The 18,918-nt window shown below is 40.4% G+C and overlaps 1 protein-coding gene across 29 annotated transcripts; it reads left to right on the forward strand.

Moving 5' to 3' along the window:
- Positions 1–1,950: 1,950 nt before the first annotated feature.
- Fam237a (family with sequence similarity 237 member A) lies at positions 1,951–17,597 on the forward strand. 29 transcript variants are annotated; one of them, XM_035440994.1, is made up of 6 exons: positions 1,951–3,047; positions 6,967–7,015; positions 10,774–11,619; positions 11,775–12,604; positions 12,730–13,154; positions 16,749–17,597. In XM_035440994.1, exons 4-6 carry the CDS (start codon positions 12,561–12,563, stop codon positions 16,880–16,882), a joined length of 603 nt encoding a protein of 200 aa, XP_035296885.1. In that variant the 5' UTR covers positions 1,951–3,047; positions 6,967–7,015; positions 10,774–11,619; positions 11,775–12,560; the 3' UTR covers positions 16,883–17,597. The 29 variants fall into 29 exon arrangements, with proteins under 29 accessions (XP_035296885.1, XP_035296890.1, XP_027252862.1 ...); XM_035440999.1 differs by lacking the exons at positions 12,730–13,154; positions 16,749–17,597 and having other exon boundaries at positions 10,774–10,958; positions 11,164–11,322; positions 11,492–11,619; positions 11,775–12,723; XM_027397061.2 differs by having other exon boundaries at positions 1,951–11,619; positions 11,775–11,856; positions 12,460–12,604.
- The last annotated feature ends 1,321 nt before the right edge of the window (positions 17,598–18,918 follow it).

Consider the following 18,918-nt stretch of genomic DNA (forward strand, 5'->3'; position numbering starts at 1 on the left):
TTAAAGGTGGGAGGATTCAATTTAGTTCACAACTGAAGAAGGGTTGCAGTCCAGCATGGTAGGGTAGGCATGATAACAGGAATGAGAGGTAGCCAGTCATATTCCTTCCTCAGCCAGAATGGGGAGTTTGGGCAGGAAGTAGGGCTAGGCTACTTAACCTCAATACCCACCCTCCAGTTTACTTACTTCTTGAGACGATGTATCACTTACAAAAGCTTCCCCAATCTTCCAAAACAGCATCACCAACTGGGAACTGAGTATTTCCCCTCATGAGACTGTGTGAAACACTTCACATTCAAACCCTGACAGCATCTCGAATCAAACTCCTTGCACAAAAAGTGACTGGCAGCTAAAAATATTAATGAGGTTTTGCTTTTGAAAGGAAGGTACCCCTCTCCCACCACAGAAAGAAGGAAGCCTGGAACCATCCCTGGTAGAACAATTGCAACCCTCCATGGCTCTTTCTGCCTTGGAAATCATGCCTTCCACTAGCCCTTCACTATTAAGTGTGTGGGAGGCTGCTGTCTGGAGAGAGCATTAGACGGTCTACTCCTTGTCCTGGCATCATTTTAGAATCAGAGAAAAGTATAGTCTGGAAAATTGTAAAATCTGGAAAGTTCTGTGCAGTGTTTGAACCAGTAAGTCAGACTTGGAAATGTGATTTTAAAAAAGTGTTCAAGGCTGACAGTGTTTGTTTAGCATGCTTGAAACCTGGGGACCACCCTAATCACTACATAAAATTTAGTGTGGTCCACACCTTTAATCCCAGCCTTCAGGAAGCAGAGGCAGGAGGATCAGAACTTCAAAATTATCTGCTGCTATAGAGCTGAGTTCAGGGTCTGAGTTACACAAGACCCTGTCTTAAATGAATAAATGGATGGATGATGGGGAATGTACTTCTTTGTATGTTCATATATTTGATTGTTGAATAAAGTACTGTTTGGCCAGTGAGGCAGCAAGTTAGGCAGGACTAGGAGTCAAGGAGGATTCTGGGAAATGTAGTAAAGAAGTGGTGATCCAGGCAGGAAGTGACAGAGCAAGGAGACTCATATATAAACAAGGGCAGGAAGGAAGTGGGCCCTTCTCTCTTCCTCCAGAGCCACCATGTGATCCCAGGGATGAGGACGCCAGAAGAAGGCGTCCAATAAGATAAGTCTTATAAAATAAAAAGATTTATGATAATTAATTAAGACTGAGCTAGCAGATGAGAAATCCTAGTCATTGGCCAAGCAGCATTTGTATCTAATATAAGTCTTTGTATATTATTTTGGCCATCTATGTGGCAGGCAGAACTCAAGCGGGTGGTGGAAAGATCTATCATAACAGATGGGTAAACAAACAAATAAATAAAATAAACAAGTTGATGAAAATTTAAGGTAGCCAGGCCAAGTGGGCTTGGGTCTGATATCAGATGGGCCTGGCTTTAACTTTATTTCTGCTCTTCTGATTGGCTCTCTTACAGTTTTAGGTATAATATCATTTCAATTGGGAAAATTAAGGAAGAAATTCTATATTATTTCCCAACCATTATCTTTTCTAAACCTGATGGACATTTGATGAAATATCTAACACAAATGTGCATTACTGAGTGCTTGTCTGGCATCTTTCTGATCCTGAAATAGATCAACTCCATGATCTATAAAAGAGTGGAACATTCTACACTCTTCACTTATGGTAGCTGGCTAATGAGGACCAGATATCAAACCAGAAACACAAGAAACATTATAAACCCATTATTTTCCTGCTGGCAAGAAAACTATTCTTCACAGAGGAAATTGATTTCTTTTTTTTGTTTGTTTGTTTGGTTTTTCGAGACAGGGTTTCTCTGTGTAGCTTTGGAGCCTATCCTGGCACTCTCTCTGGAGACCAGGCTGGCTTCGAACTCACAGAGATCGCCTGCCTCTGTCTCCCGAGTGCTAGGATTAAAGGTGTGTGCCACCAACACCTGGCCGGAAGTTGATTTCTTTTATTGAAATGTTAGATCAGGTTTGTAACTAAAAACAAAATGAAACACAACACAACAAAAAAACCCCAAACCTCAGATGTAGGAAATAGTAAATTTTCATTTGCATTTAATTGTCATCTCAGCTGATGTAACTCTGACTAGAAGCCTTTTGCATTGCTGTTTAATCAAAACCATGGGTGAATGAAGCTATGTTAAGCCAGTTATGACTGCTAGTTTGAGTATGAGACCTCTGCATGGGCCGGAGGAACTCGTATTTTACAAATAACATATTATTTATTATCATATAATTCTTATATATAAATTTGAGTAAGTAATTTGATTTAGGTTATTGTGACAGTGTTAATTGTCAACTTAACAGAATCTAGAGTCACACAAGAAATGGGCCTTTTGGCATGCCTATAGGGGGTTATTTGACATGGAAAGTCCCATGTTCATTGTAGGTAGTAGTCCCACGCTCCCTGAGCAGGGAGTCCTGGCCTGTGTAATATGGATAAGGCAAGCCGCTCACTACCATGTGTTTACTGTTGGGGGCTCTTAATCATGGATGAATTGTGACCAGCTCCCTCAAGGTCCTGCCATTGTGAGAAAGTGGAACCCTGAATTTTAAGCCAAAATAAACCCTCTCCTTCTTAGGTTGCTTCTGTCAGCATAGAGAAACTAAGAGAGATGTGAAGGGCAGATATATCAGGAGCAGGAGCCCAAAAGGAGAAATGGACTTTTTCTTGGGAGCTTCTGGCTTTCAGGTTCAGTAGATCACCTGATATGTGACTGAGTTTTTCATGAATGTTTGTGTGTAGGGGGGGGGATGAGGGGAGTAAAGGACTTGGGTTAGGCTGCAGAGAGGCAGACAGTAAAGAGGCCTGTGTCTGCCACACACACTGGGCACATTTCTATGCTTTCAGATTTGTATGTCTAATGACACTTGACATCTGGCTGACGAAGTCAATTTGACAAGAACAAGGGGCTGTGATTGTGTTCAACTGAATCTTGATGTAGTTTCAAAGCTTGAAGATCTAAAAAAGTTGGAAGGACTGAAGTTGGTTTTGCTTTCCCAGCTATATTTTCCTCCTTGATCTCCATGGTAATGCTAGCCATGATTTTACTGCCTTTGTTTCTTTTTTTCCCCCTTTACATGTTCTTATTGCTTGTTTACTTAAGTAATGGTAGTTTCCTCCACAAGAACAAAGACTTTGCCTCTCTTGACTACTGATTCATCCTCTTATGTCTGTGATGGTGAATACCACTGTCTCTCTTCGAATGCAGACAAAATATTGAACAAATAAATTACTTTGGTATGGTTATGTGTCACTCCATTTTGTGGCCTTGTTGTTTGCTTTTTTTTTTTTAAGCTGAGTTCTCTACTAGCTTGTGGATTCATCAGTGATTTAAGCCTTAACTTGGTGCCCTTTGTTGACACTCAGCAGAGGACACATTTGGAAGCAGTGAGTGAGTATTGAGTCTTGTCAATAGGCTCTTACTTACAAAGGCATGTGAATGGACCACCTTGCTCACTGTCCTACACATTGCAGAGAAGTAGCCATGGCTTAGATGACTACAAGGAATGAATAGTGACTGCTGTAATCCCAAGAGGGGTGGAGGCATGGGGCACGGTGTGATACATTTCTGTTCCCACCCCTGTTTTATTAACACCAGTTAGATGCTATATGTTCTAATGGAGGCTGTCCTAAATAATGAAATTCTATTTTCAATGAGTGAATTTTTCTATCATCTGTTTTACATGGGAGATAAAGATCATGATCTAAGAAACCTTCTGGTATTGCCTTTCTATTCCTCCTCCTTTTCATTTATTTATTTTTGAAATTTATTTTGAAATTTAAATGATGGTCTGTGCCTGGAATCTTGTACCAAGGCAGGAGGATTTCAAAAATAAGAAAAGTACCACCTTTAGGATCAAGGAAATGGTTATCTACAAACTGGATAAGTAACAAAAAGATTGTCCTAACTTAAACTTAAACTTGAGCTTGTTGGTTACATAGTTTCCATTTAGCTCATGTTGCCTTGTGGGGTTAACCTTGTGGACTGAAAACAACCATTCCCGAGTTCTTAAACAACATACTTTACTCTTGCCAGTTTGGAGCTCTTTCCCTCCTGATATGCTTATGTTTATAAACGACCATGTGATATAGATGCACCACACAGATTAGAAGCCTAAGTCCATTGGTGAAGTTGTGAAAATACTTTTACTTTCTGTCTTTAAATGGGATAGGAAAATCAAGAGAGTCAGAGAAATGCAGAGCCCGGCATCCTTGGGCCACTGGACTAACAGCCTCAGTCACATACTTCTGGGCTTAGTAAGAAAACAAACTCTTTCTCTTTGGGCATGGTATTCAGATTGTCTGTGATTTAAGGCATTACAAAAATTATCCTAAACTAGATGTAGAATGTTTCTTGTGTTTCAGTGACTTAACTTTAAGATCTTTCTATTGGATATAAAATATTTTTATCATGGGGAAAAATAATTTTGTGTGTTCATACCTGCCATCTACTTTTAGCATTAATGTATTTCAATTCCACTACATTTCTGAAGATGTGCCTGCAACCACACCAAAGCAATATCCCTATTCAGAAAAAGTATAATTAAAACTTGAGTACTGAATGAAGAAAGAAACAAAATAAAAGTGACTGGCACTTTGATTCTTTTGTCATGACATATGAAAGAAAATTCACCAAAGTTGACCAACTACTCTCACAATTTCTGGCTCAGTTTCAGTGTTTTGCTACATGCATAACTGAATTCAATCAGCATCTTTAAAAAATTATCATCTGTGCCAAGAAGATGACTCAGTTTATAACCTGCTTACCATGCAAGCATGAAGACTTGGGTTTTAACCCAGAATCCACACAAAGAGCTGGCATGGAGCTGCCTATCTATAATCTCAGTGCTGGGGAGGCAGAGACAGTTGGTTCCCCAAGCTTTTTAGAAAGCCAGTCTAGCTGAATCAGTGAGCTCTGGGATCAATGAGAGAGTGTGCCTCAAAAAATAAGGTGGAGAGTGATTAAGGGAAATATTGGACATGGACTCCATATGTGTGTGTACATGAAGAAACACATACACACTCACATTCAGTAATACCCCCTCCACGCACACACATATGCACACACACAAACACGTGTATACTCACGAGCATATGTGTACTCAGACACGTATAGCATTATTATTTGGGTGTTTGGCACCAAGACTGACAGCAAATTGACACAATCCCCACTCAAAGACATTCACGTTCTGGAAGGAATGGGAAGGTCGGGGAGGGAGGCAGACATACTTGTGTAGGTAGAAGAAGCAGGACTAAAACTGCATAGAATCTTGAGCAGTGTAGAACTAAATTCCTTAGACACATAGGCGTTTAGGAAGAGGTTCTCAGTCTGGGAGTCCTGCTCAGGCTGTAAGATGTTTCCTACAGATTCACACAGATGTGTCCTCATTGGTTCATTCACATGTGTTTCTTCAGCACAGAAATCTATGCTTATTCTTGGCTCCTGACTATTTTTGAGGCTATGAGTCCTACATGTAGGTAGGTGTAGGTAGAGGTTTTATATTATGTTTTATTAAATTATCCTTTAGAAAAAGAATCTTATGGTTGATGAAACCTTAGTCTCTTGTCACGTTGCCTTGTTATGTAAAGCAAAATTAAAAAATAAAACAAAACTCCCTTAAGGGATAGGTGTAAAGGTGCATACCTTTAATCATAGCACTCAGGAGGCAGAGACAAGTTTATCTCTGTGAGTTCAAGGCCAGCAGCTTGTACATGAAGAGTTCTGGGCCATCCAGAGCTCTACAGTGAGACTCTATCTAAACAATGAACTCACTTAAGTTATGGTCTCCTTTGTAAACGAGGAGGCCAAGAGACAGGGCCAATTCAAGAGTCAATACCTGTACTAACTACTCTTGAATTGCTGAACTCATTGTAATAGATAAAAATCAAGATTGGACAGAGCTTCCAGTGTCCCTATGAGCTTCTGGAAAGAATGGACAAAAATCTAAGTTCTCATTGAAGTACATATAAGAGAAAACCACTACAACACCTATTGCCACAGTTGTGGCATCACAGCTCTCGTTAGCCATTGAGGCATCTTTACCTGGTTGGTTAGGAAGCCAAGAATGAACTATTCCTGTACCCCTGGGTAATCTCTCCCTTTCACACCTTTTGGAATTGATGTCCAGTATCATCTGACTACCGCCCTACAACTTGTCCTTGTGAATTGGATGACACTTAAGAAGGAGTGACTCACCCACTTAACCCAATGGGCCTTCCAGGAAATTGTTCCTGTTTATTACCATTTCCAAATGATGGAGAAGCACAAAATAATGAGAGAGAAATAATTTTTTTTTTGCTATCTGATCCCAAGTGTTAAAGAAGCATCCCATTCTCAGAAGCTGCCCCATCGTTTGCAAATTTAATGCACTGCTGAAGATGCAAACTGTCCACATAACTGCTCTTGAATTTCATTACAATTAATCGGAAGTCCCTTTTAATGCCTTTGAAAATTGCTTCAAGTGGCAAAAATCAGAAAATCTACCCATGGGGCACATTCAGCTAATTGCAATTTGCTTCTCAACTAGTCATTCTTCTGCTGTATGCTGCAACTTCATAAAACTCAAGCAACCCTGGGTGATGAGAACTAGACAAACCAGTCATTCACCTAAGTGCAAATTATTTCAAATGACCTTCCATTTCTTCCGTATTTCTTTCTTAAAAACTTATGCATAAGAGTATTTTGCCTGTATGTATATCTTCTGTATAAGTTGCATGGATACATGGAAGCCAGAAGAAGACATCGGAGCTCTATGGAACTGCAGTTACAGACTGTGAGATCCATGTGGGTGCTGGGAATTAAACCCCTAAGTCCTCTGGAAGAGTAGCCAGTGTTTTTAGCTGAGGACCCATCTCTCTATCCCCACAATCCAGAATGGTGCTGTGGTGAACTGAGCTCGGATGTATGTTTCTCTGTCTATCGACCCACTTTGTGCTCCCTTGCAGGTATTGGGGAACAAACATGGAAATGAGGATAAAGACAGCAAGAGGAAGAGTGAGTGAGTGATAAGCCTGTATGTGCACACCACTTAGTTAGGACAAATAAACTACAGTGAACAAAGTTAGGTGGAGACAGAACCATAGCCTGACACATACCAGTTAAATAACCCTAGAGAAACTGTAACATAATAAAACAGGTAAGAAGGAAGATCAAAATTATGTTCTCCCTAGGATTACATGGGGCCACTTAGAGAAAATGATATTTTGTAGTTGGTTAAGTGCCAACCACATGTGAGCAGAGAAATTCTAGTAGGGTAAGACATTATGAAGATGACAACCCATGTGTTTAATAGAAGATAAAGTTTTTACACACATGGTTTGATGGCAGTTTCCCCTAATCTAGCTACATAAGTTGGGATGCCATTTTCATCTTGTACTTATGATGATGACAGTCACATTTGGGATTAAAAAGTCATACATTTAAAAAAAAGTCATACATTTTTCCCATCCAAAAAAATCACTCCAAATTTTCCTGATAACTTGAGAAATATAAACTGTATTATAAGCTTGATGGTGGTGGCATACCATACACCTTTAATTCCAGCACTTGGGAGTCAGAGGTAGGCAGATCTCTGAGTTGGAGGCCAACCTGGTCTACAGAGTGAGTTCCAGGACATCCAGGGTTACAAACACAGAGAAACCCTGTCTCAAAAAACAAACAAAGACAACCACAAACACAAAATATATTTACCAAAATAGAGTATGTGGTAGATAGGATCTTTGTCTAAACAAAAACATTCAAATGATTGCTTAATTTTTAAAATACAAATCGTTTAGTTATATTTATGAGAAGTGTTTAATTAGGAATTCTCTTTTAGAGCAGAAGTATAAAAGTTTTACTGAAACTCAAAGTTTCCAGTGTCCAGTAATAATGTTGAAAAGCAAAGAAAGTATCTGAGCAGCCACCACTCGGTCTTAAAATTTTTACTTTTGGAGACTCGTTTACTTCATTGGGAAGAGCTGCTGAGGGCCACGGAGATGGGAGAGCAATGTCTCATAACCTCAGTATCTGAAGCAGAGATGGCCATTCATCTATCTCCACACTTACACGAAAGTGGAACACAATAGCAGCCTTTACCTTCACTCCTTCCTAGGCCTTTGTTTCAGTGAAGCCAGAATTGTCACTCTGTCTCTACAAATGGAGTCTCTAACCTCTCTATGCCGGATTGTCAACATCTTTTCTTCTCTTGTCTCATGTCAGTGAAACCCCCAGATGTCTTCATTTCCTCAGTCTTTTCTCTTTACCATGCTTCTTTGTTTCTAACTTGTTGGCACCCGAGTCCCTTGTATCTTTATTACTCCTCATTGTCTTACCTCCTGAATTTTAAGACCTACTTCATGTCATAATGGCCATTCTATTTTGTTCCAGTCAGTCGAACACCTCAGGAGAACCAGATAGACCCTGATATTTGTCACAATTTTTACCACATGTAACATCTTCCCACTTGTTTTGTCTGTGATTTCATTCCATGCTCATGAAACCATGAAGGAGATTTTTGTTCATTTTGTAAGCAAGAGGATGGTCTCATCATAGGGATTAATCACATCTCTTACAGTATGGCATCAGTTCAAAGATACCATCAATTATAGACACCTTGTTATTTTCTAAAGTTAAAAAAGTTGCAAATCTAATTGCCAGAGTGCTGTCAGTTGACAGATACATTCTGATCTCAGGCATGTACAGAAAAGTTTTTCTGAGAATCAGTGAGCTATGACAAGCAAAAGACACACAGATCAAACCCAGGAAATTGGGATGCAGAGAATAATTGCCATAATTATGTTAACCTGCCTCATAAAAACTATTCAGGCATATGACATAGCACACTATAAATTCATGGTCTCAATGCATTAGCTGAGTCTTTACTTTTGATTCTTAATCTCTGTCTTCTTTCCCAGTCTTTCTTCCTGTTCTTGCCTACAATGACTCCTGCAAAGCTCTTCTACTCTATCTGAACTCTTTATCTAACATTTGCCTTCTTTACTTTGACCTTCAGTAAGAAAATTGAGACAGTCGGTTATCATCTCCCTCAGCTGCTTCTCCCCTGCCCTCTATATTAAGCCATGACTCCCATGTCCATAAGGTACTCTTTCTCCATTTGTTTCAGAAGGCAAGCTGTTTGCCTTTCTTGTAGGTGTGGGCTCCTTTTTTTTCTCTTACTCTTCTGCTTTTGACATTTAAAATCACCCTTTCCTGATGCTCAACCCTGCTTCTCTATTGGGTTCTCTACACCAGCTATGAATATGATCAAGATCCAACCCCTAATCTCTCTCTCTCTCTCTCTCTCTCTCTCTCTCTCTCTCTCTCTCTCTCGTGTGTGTGTGTGTGTGTGTGTGTGTGTGTGTGTGAAAATTCTATAGGGAAAGGCTCAGGTGCTATCATCATTTCCTAACTTTCCATTCTTGTCTCTGCCTACCGAAGCTCCACTGACCCTGAGATGAAATTGCTTTTAATATTCTCATCAGTGACTTTCTATTTTCTTAGATGCAGTGGAAACTTCTTTCCCTTCATTTTTTGGCATCCTTTACTGAATCCATGTGATTCAACTGGCTTCTTCCTACTTGGTGAAAACCTCTTTTATCAGCTCCCAAGTATTTCACACACAGCCCTAATTTTTCTAAGCTCTTTGTTCCTCAGTTACTTTAACCCAAGATTTTTTTCCCTCAGGCTACTACTGTTCATCTTCTTTCCATAATTTTTGATGGTTTAAACAATTGCCCCCATTTGATGAAATCCGTAATCCAGGCTTCTTAGCCATCTCACATGTTTTCCTGTAGCTGCTCCATTTCTGCCTATCAACATTGGATGTCACTCAACTCACCCTTAATGGTGTGCAAGACCCAACCCCATGCTTTCCCAAACCTGTTCTTCAAAATGTTTCCTCTAAGCCAATGGTAATTCCAAACCTCAATTAGTCAGTCCCCAACTTGGTGTTATCTTTAACCTCTGTCTTTTACTTGTTTTCCTATCCAGCCCACCAAAACATCTTGTGCCTAGTACAATAAAAATAGCAGGAGTCTGATCCCTTTGCTAGGTTCCATAGGGTCTCTCAATGTCTGTTCACAGGCTGCACTAAAATGCTCACTTTTCTGGTAAGGCTATCTAAAAGTGAGTGGGCTCCTTGAAATCCAGAAAGCAAGACCACGGTCTTGTCCCCACACTCGCTTGGAGGCAAACAGAAGCAGGCATTATCTGCCCAATTTAAAGACGGAAACTGAAGCACACTCGGTCCAATTGAGAGAAGGAAAAACTGAGAGCCCCTTTGAACTTCTTCAGAGCTCTTCCTAATTTTACCTCCGGAGGAGGCTGGTTTTCTGAGGCTTCAATAAACCTCACCGTAAGCCCCCCAGGTAACCATGGATACTATCAAGTTGGCACAAAAGCCTTCAGGTAATAGAGAGTACAAGAGTGTTTTAGGATGCCAGAGGACTTTTAGGAAAGATGTGGGAAGGAGGGCCCTCCATCTGAGAGCCCTTAACTGGGAATATTTCTGTTAAAGTGGGTGCCAACGCCCAGCAAAGCCCTTGAGAAGTGATGGACTTAGTTTTGGGATTAAGGTCTTGATTAAAGCAGAAGGAAATCCATCTAATCTGCTGCTTCTTTTTGGAGAGCGGGGATTCTGGGGAGAAATTAGAGGGGAAAAATAAGGATGCCCCCAGCAGTCCAGGCTAAAAAACAGCAAGGACTCTCTAGCTTGGATCAAGGAAGAGAAGTTCATAGCCCCCCATACTTCTCCTCCAATCCATCCACTCCAGAACCTCAGTGGGTAGGAGAAATCCACAATTTGGCTGGAATTTGTGCTTGTTTCTTCTCCGGATCCCAAGATCTCATGCAGTTCTTCCCTCACCGAGGCACTAGTGAGAAGCCAGGTTGGGGCCTCCACTATCTCCCAGATAGGCGGCAAGCTGAGCCCCAATTTTGCAGCACTGTGACTTTCCAGGTAGGTGGGTCCTGGAAGCCGGGACACAAAAATGGTGGGTGTAGGCTCGGGTTAGGGAGGGGGCCTGCAGCCAGCCCCCAGGTTCGAACTCCAAACCTCTGCGGGGGGGGAGGAGGAAGGCGAGTTCTGGAACCGGGACTTGGGGGCGAGAGGCAGTGGCAGTTTGCAGGTCCTTTGACGTAGCCGAACACTCCCACTGCTTAAGAAGAGGCACGCTGGCATCCAGGACGCGGAAGCTGAGGACAGTCACCTGCTAGGGAGCAGCCTGACTGCGTCCTCTCCGCGCACTCGAGGGATCGCGGACAGTGCAGGTGAGCGCAGTGCGGCGCCCTACAGACCCACAGCAGAGGCGCGGAACAAGGAGGTGAGTGGGGGCGGAGTCCCTGACCCCGAGGCTTTGCCTGGGAAGATGAAGCTGTGAGAGCAGGTGCCTGACCCAAACTCGCCAGCACTGGGGCTCTCAACCGGCTGCACAAGTGGACTCCTGAATTAGGGAACCCACCTCTCTGAAACTCCTAAAGGGTCTTTAACAGCTAGATGAGCTCAAGCCCCCGGAGTCCCAGAACATGCTAACTTCAGCACACCGGACAGCATCCCCTCTTCCAAAAACTTCACCTGGAGGCTACCAAAGCTGCAACACTTAAACAAACAAAACCTTTAGGTGCGACTTTGATATTCCAGTTCAGTAAATACAATCTTATCAAGTAAAGTTAATCTGCAAATTATATAAAACTATTTTTTGAGTGATCAGCTATTTCAAACATGATCCTTCAAGACTAGGTATGTTCAAACTCAGGTTCTGAAATATTTCTTTAGCAGCGTCTCCATATGTCCGACTGCTGAGCAGAAAAGAAAGAGTCTGACTACTGGTGTTATAGTTACTAATTGGGATATGAAAGTAAGTAGTGTGCGTGTTGCTTTCTTTATGATGAATTGCTCAACATTTTGTATAGTTGGAGAATACCCGGGTAAACTTAATTTGGGAGAAATTATGATTTCTATAGTCTCAAGGTTGTAATTTCTCATTGCGTTTGTTTGAAGTGACAACAAGTTAGAAGTGGCATGTGGCTGTTCAGATGACTTTATTACAATAGGCATTGAGAGCTAGAAAAGTGGAGGGATAGACAAACCATTTTCCTTGAAATCCTTGAGATTCATTGCAGGCAGAGAGAAATTACAAAGCATTTTCCTCATTAAAGTCATATCAGGATTGCATAGCATCTAGACTTGCAAAGTATCTATCAGTTTTACTTTGTCTTCCAGTTTCAAAATACATTTATCCACAAGTTAAGCATCGATTGTGAATTTATTTGTATTATAATGTTTTGTAAGTCTAACACCTTTTAAAAATTAAAAGCTACTATGAACACAGAAGCCTACAAGGACAAAAGATATAAAATTGTTAACTGTAGTGTAGTTTTGTGTTTAAAAGGCTAGTCTTAAGATATAAAAAGTAAAGTCATGTGGAAGAATTTTGATTTTCATGTAGTATTCTTTTAAGCTACATTGCAGGGTAAACAGTTTCACTTAACCATCTCACAAGGAACACAACTTGGGAATTCTTAGCCTAGCTGTCTTGGTTGTGCACAACCTGGATTGGGAATGGATCATCTAGGGAGAACAAGGCTTGTGACTTGGGAAGAAGGGTAAATCTCTTCCTAATTAGTAATGGTGGTGTGGTTCTTCTCCTGGGACTGAGATTCTCAAGGGAACACCCATTTCTCTAATGGAGCAGAAAACAGCCTGGACTGATGTGTTTGCATGTGTACAGTTGCAGGACCATGGCTGATCCTGGGATGAGAAGAGGGATCCACTGCCCCCTGAGTCTCGTCTGCTCCCTGCTCATTATGGGAATGTGCTGTGTGTCTCCTTTGTTCTGTCACAGCCAGACAGACCTGCTGGCTCTTAACCAAGCTGATCCTCAGTGCTGGGAGTCCTCCTCAATGCTCCTCTTGGAAATGCAGAAGCCTCGTGTTTCTAACACTGTCTCTGGCTTTTGGGACTTTATGATCTACCTGAAGTCTTCTGAGAACTTGAAGCATGGGGCACTGTTTTGGGATCTGGCCCAACTCTTCTGGGACATCTATGTAGACTGTGTCCTTTCCAGGAACCATGGCTTAGGAAGGAGGGAATTGGCTGGAGAGGGAAAGAAAGAAGAGAAAAGCTCAACAGTGATGCATTCGGGGATTACACAAGGTGCATGGCCCTAGCCTGTTGAATTTGTCTATCAAGTGTGACCTGCTAGTGTATGAGGGAAAGGGAAGTGGTCCTAGAAGACCTATCATATACAGTCCTTTGAAGGAGTGGATGTCAAGAGGGTTCAAATGACAGACTAGCTGTTATGTCAACATAGTGTGTTCACTCTAGTACTTCATGTGAAAAGTCATTAAGAAGAGGGAGGGAGTGATGTATAAAGTTCAATGTAAAGGCTTGCCCCAAAATGAAGACTGTTATTTATTATTTATTGCTAACTTGAATATAACTTGGTGTTTCTTTGGTGTGGGAATAGTACGATATGAGTAGGATCTGGGGATGGGGAAATATTTGTAGCATGGGAATTCTTGCCCTCTTTAATGTGAAAACAAAAACATAACTTTCATGTAAATGAAGGAGCATCTTGAGAGATACTTAACTGATGATGTCAAGAGCAAAAATAGCAACAAACCTTTATTTCCTTGTTGATGTTTGAATGAATCACAAATAAGTCATTAACTTCCACTAAGTAATTGATTTTTAATAAGCTAGCTTCTTGAAAGTTGGGCGGCTTTTTCACTGCAGTGAATACCATATACTAATTCAAATATAGTCTTCTCTAGAGGTCTAGAAGAAATGCTACATATAAAAAATTAGAGTGTGATGGAGTGAGCCTCTGTAAGTTAAGGGACACCAAGAGCCCTAACCATACAGTTTTACTTCCTTCTTGGGTATCCTTTCCATTAGTACATTTTCAAATCTAGTAGCAAGGACTGTTTAGGTGTAGTTAGAATTATTTGTGCACTTGTGGAATATCAAGGCATAACTAAGCTTTATTAGTGAATGTTTACTTGTGAGCATTGTTTTATGTCTCTAAAATGGCTCAGTTGAAGAAACAGCTGTCCAATAGCTACCCTCTCCTAAGATTTTACAGGGTGCTTTTAAAAAGGCACAGCTTGTTTTAACCTCAATAACCAAAAATCCTTCATGAATCTCTGAGTCGAGAAGCCAGACAATTCTCTACTACTATTTATATAAGTAGGTGTAGCAATAACTTCCCCCAGTTTTACTTTTCAGATGAAATATTCCCTCAACAGATTTGCTACTGAAGTAGAAATACATGACGGCCATCTTTAAAGGTGGGTTACCAGTATTTTAAAAAACACCTTGAGCCAAAGCTGCCCAGGCATCATCGTTAATTAGTGAGGACCATATATTTTCTTCTTCTGAAGCCCCATGATGGTGGTATGTAAGGCTCAATCTATTCCCATCAGAGTTAGCTACTCCACTCGTCACCACTGTGTTTTCAAATCCTGCTTTCACTTTCTTTAATTATGACAAATGTCTACAGAAAAAATGAAGGAAACATTATTATGTTCAGCTGAGCATGGAAAAACCAATGCCTCTAAAACTTCAGCTCTGGAAGTCACTGTCTGCTCCTCACCAGATAAGGTGAATTCAGCTGGTCTACAAACTTTAGGAGAAGTTGATCTGCAATTAGCTCCATAGCAGAAGCTAACATTTCCTTTTATTAAAGTTATTTTAATGTTTGGCACAAACAATTGTTTGAAGATCAGGAAATGAGATTTTCCATTTGGTTGGTCTAATCACAGTAGGATGGGGTCTCAGGTCAAGGAGATACATGTTGAAAGTTAAATAGTCACAGGAACACTGTGATTTCCTTTCAAGAAGCTTCATTGAATCTCTAGTGGTTCAAACAGGCTCTGGATGTACCAGGGTGGATCCTCTAGTGAATTTTGCTTTTGTTCCTGGGGATGGAGTGCTATGAAGTTGAAATGAAGGTGGGGGTGGGGAGGTGTTTGTTTCCATAGTTCTTAGGGAAATCGCCGCATTAGAGTAAAAGGGTACAGCTAAAATTACTGCATATGTAATATTCAAAAAGGGTTCTTGTTCTTATGTCTTTACAATAATTTACATCCATTTATGAACTCTTCCTATGAATTGTGTTTTACTAAAATATGCGACCCATGAGATACTGTTTGTAGTATATCATCTTTGTTAATGTTGTATCAACAAGTCCAAAAACAAGAGACATGAAATAGGTATTTAGTTCTTACTCTTTTCATCAGAAAAAAAAGGAGGATATGGCAAGAATTAGATGGATCATAAAGTCTCTCTGTGTTCTCTGCTTTTGAATGTTCTGTGAGTCTATGAAAAGCCCTTACTAATTCTGGAGACACTGGAAAAGCTTTACCCCAAGAATAGTGACCGAGATGAACAATGACCGGGACACCATGGTTGTTCATAACAATGACAAGCAGGGACAGAAGAAGACAGAAATGAGAACTTTAAAAATTCTGAGGGCTGCAGATGACGTCATGAGTAAAGATTCCAAAGATTACTTTTAATCTAGAAAGATGCTAACTAATAATAACTGAATACTGACTAATTCATTTTAAGGAAGTATATATATATAATATATATATATATATATATTATATTACCTCTAAAGTTTGATGGGGCTATGACTCTGGAAAGAGGGGGATCAAGAGGAAGAGAAGAGATGGAAAGTGAGGGGAAGAGGGGAAAGAGAAGGGAAAAAGGGAGAGGAGACAGGAAGAGAGAGTGGGGGATCCAGAAAGAAGAGGGAGGGCATGAGAGGGAGGGGGAGAGGAAGAGGGAGAGCAAGAGAGAGGGGGAGAGCAGGAGCAAGAGTACATAGTACACTGATAATTGCCAAAGTTGAAATAGCAGACTTCAGGCTCACTCATAAGGATATGAAATTTTCTCTGGAAATAAAAAGATTTTGAGGCACAATAGTATCTGTATAAAAATGATACCCTCTTCCTTCAGCAGATTTGGCTTTGGCCCTAAGAAAGATGGGGGTGGGCAATAATCTGTATCTCTGGGACTGACAGTTTATATATTCTGGAACAATTGTGACTTTCTTCAGGGTGGGGTTGTGATGAGAAAAGTTAAAATTTAGATTTATATTCTGATGATGTTTGTGATAGGTGTCTAACAAATGTTCATAGTTCTTATTTTTAAACACTAAACACAGAAAACTCTGCTTCAGTGACATGAACAGATCCATAAATGTTCAGTTCTCTGCTTTACTCCAGGAAGTTTCCTCAGCCACATCCCCAGCAAGCACCCATCCATAGCTTGATTGTCAGGAAGTATCTCCAGGTGCAACCAATGGTGTGGGACAAAACTCTTCATTCCAATATTCTTTATCAAAAAACATGGAGATAATCCAAATGTCTACAATAGGGTAATAGTTAAACAAATCACAAAGTAAGCATAGAATGAAGATAACATCTCTGGAAGGTTGTGTTATTGAAGGTTTGAAATGTTTGTTTCTATATTAAACGTGGTATAATGATTCTTTAAACTTTAAAAATCACATACTTTTTTAATTGACAAATATTATAAATGATAGTAATTTATTTAACTTAGGCTATATAAGTAAAATCCACAGGACAGAAAACACGGTAAATACGAATTTACATTCATGTTCTAACTATATATAGAATTGTGAAGTTTGAGTAGCAAGACCACCAATTCTTTCTTTTAATAACAACTAACCTAGGTGTAATTTAGAGTCCTTATGAAGTTCCTTTTCTCTACTTTCAGGTGCATATTCTCAGCCCCTAAGAAGCCCTTTCTTAAAGAAGAAAGAGTTGATTGAAGATTTGATAAGCTTGCACATGCGCAGGCGGGGCCCTAGGTTCACTGGAAAAGTGAAGCTGCAAGTAAAGAGAAAATAAAGCTACCTTCAAAGCCAACTCGAGCCTTGGAATTAAAAAAAAAGTATTTTCCTATCAATCATTTATGTATTTTAAGTGAAGTAAAAGTCCACAGGCGAATACCTTGTCAAGTTCTCTAAGAGTGCTTGTTTTCAGTTTCCTGATTGTTAACCTGTCTCTTCATACCCTGATTCCTACCTGACTACCCCACTGTCTACAGTAACTAGAGAACTTCCAAAGATGCCTTGGGGATGAGGGCTTTGGCTCTTTAGAGTTATTTGATAATTTGCCTTGGGAGGTCTGGCATTGCTGCTGAACTGAGGGGCCACACATTTAGCTTGCATAAGCTACATGCGTCACAAGTCATTAGCGACAGCATTGCTTATGAAATTGGTGTGGAAGGACTATATGCATGGGTGGTATTACTGATGATCTGTGATTCTCAACCTTGTCTGAGAGAATAGTTTTGAATATGGAATAAAGAAGAAACCATGGGGAATAAATAAAACATTCACCTAATGAAAACAAAATTAATAAAAGCCTGGGCTCCCAACTGGCATTATTGGATTCTCTTTAGTTAAATCTTTAATATTAGCACAAACCATGTCCAAACTCTAATAAGATAGCATAATTATCTTTCAATTATGTATTTTCTGTTTGGTTAAATATTAAAGCACCATAAGTGGTTATAATTTGCACTGAAAAGCAAAATAAAATGAAAGAGAATGTGATACAAGAAGAACCTGTCAGTATTTTTTTTTCCCTGAAAAATGATCGGCCTGAATGAGGTCTGTCACAGTGAAGCCCCATTAACAACTGCATGTGAGCTCTAGACATGCCACTATTTTTTTTACCTCAAAATTATTCATGTATTTCTCTTAAAACACATTCTTGACAAAGATTTTAGATTTCAGATTAGCCTCAGGGAAAGGGTCATAGATGCTTGGGGCTCTCCTCAAACTAGAGAAATTGTCTGAAGATTATCAGCAGATGCAGTTTCATGGAGGATTAGCTGGGTCCTAACAACATGGGATGGAACCAGCTGCTGGTGGGTGGCAGGGGAGATGCTGACAGCCTTAGGTTTTGGTTGACTGGGAGAATGGGAACATTAAAAAGCTAGCATTCTGACTACTTTTATACACAGGCTCAATCTTTGCATCTATCCTGTTTTCTCTAAGGTGTTTCATCAAATTCATTAAAATGGTTTGAAAAGGTCATTATCTCTTAAAAACTACAGAAAGAACATGACTCTTGGAGAAGGGCCCTGCCTTCTGTTTCTCCCTCATCATGGCACTCCACACAGGAGCTAGAAGTTGTTTGATTGTGGTAGTTTGAATGTCACTGACCCCCATAACCCCAAAGGGAGCACCATGAGGAGGTGTGGCCTTATGGAATAGGTATGGTCTTGTTGGAGGAAGTGTGTCACTGTGGAGTCAGTCAGCATATATGAGGTCTCATATATGCTCAAGCTACCTACCACTCAGTGTCATAGACCATTTCCTGTTGCCTGTAAATGTAGGACTCCCGGCTCCTTCTCCAGAACCATGTCTGCCTGCATAGCATCATGCTCTCCACCATGATGATAATTAACTGAACCTCTGAAACTATAAGCTAACCCACACAAATGTTTTCCTTTACAAGAGCTGCCATGGTCATGGTGTCTCTTCACAGCAACAGAAACCCTAAGTAAGACGGATTTTCTATTTCATTAAGGGTCAAGGCATGAGTGTTACTGGTTCTATGGGCTGCCCCATGTCTCTCGCTGTAATGGTGTCTGTCTAAGTAGAACTGGAAGAAACAGAGCAACTGGTGTTTACAACAGCAGGGTTGCAGCTCAGTGTTCAAAACAGCAGAGTTGCTAATGTGGACACTGAAATTTGAATCCATACAACTTTCAGGTGTCACACAATAGTCTTTTCTTTTGTCCTTTTTAGCCACTAAAAAAATGGCCCACCTTTAGCTCACAGTCTGTACAAAACAGGCAGTGGGAGCTATAAACTGTCGACCTAAGCTGTGATGTGTGCTTATCGGGCTTGTGAAGAAGACTAGATGATACA

The sequence above is a fragment of the Cricetulus griseus genome, chromosome 2 (genome assembly GCF_003668045.3).
Source record: "Cricetulus griseus strain 17A/GY chromosome 2, alternate assembly CriGri-PICRH-1.0, whole genome shotgun sequence".
NCBI classification, from domain to species: domain Eukaryota; kingdom Metazoa; phylum Chordata; class Mammalia; order Rodentia; family Cricetidae; genus Cricetulus; species Cricetulus griseus.

Excerpts from the sequence above, each read along its gene's own strand:
- Fam237a (XM_027397061.2), top strand. The coding sequence starts at position 12,561 with ATGGATCATCTAGGGAGAACAAGGCTTGTGACTTGGGAAGAAGG. Across the intron at positions 12,605-12,729 it reads CTTGTGACTTGGGAAGAAGG|TTGCAGGACCATGGCTGATC; the intron begins GTAAATCTCTTC and ends GCATGTGTACAG. Across the intron at positions 13,155-16,748 it reads GCATTCGGGGATTACACAAG|GTGCATATTCTCAGCCCCTA; the intron begins GTGCATGGCCCT and ends CTCTACTTTCAG.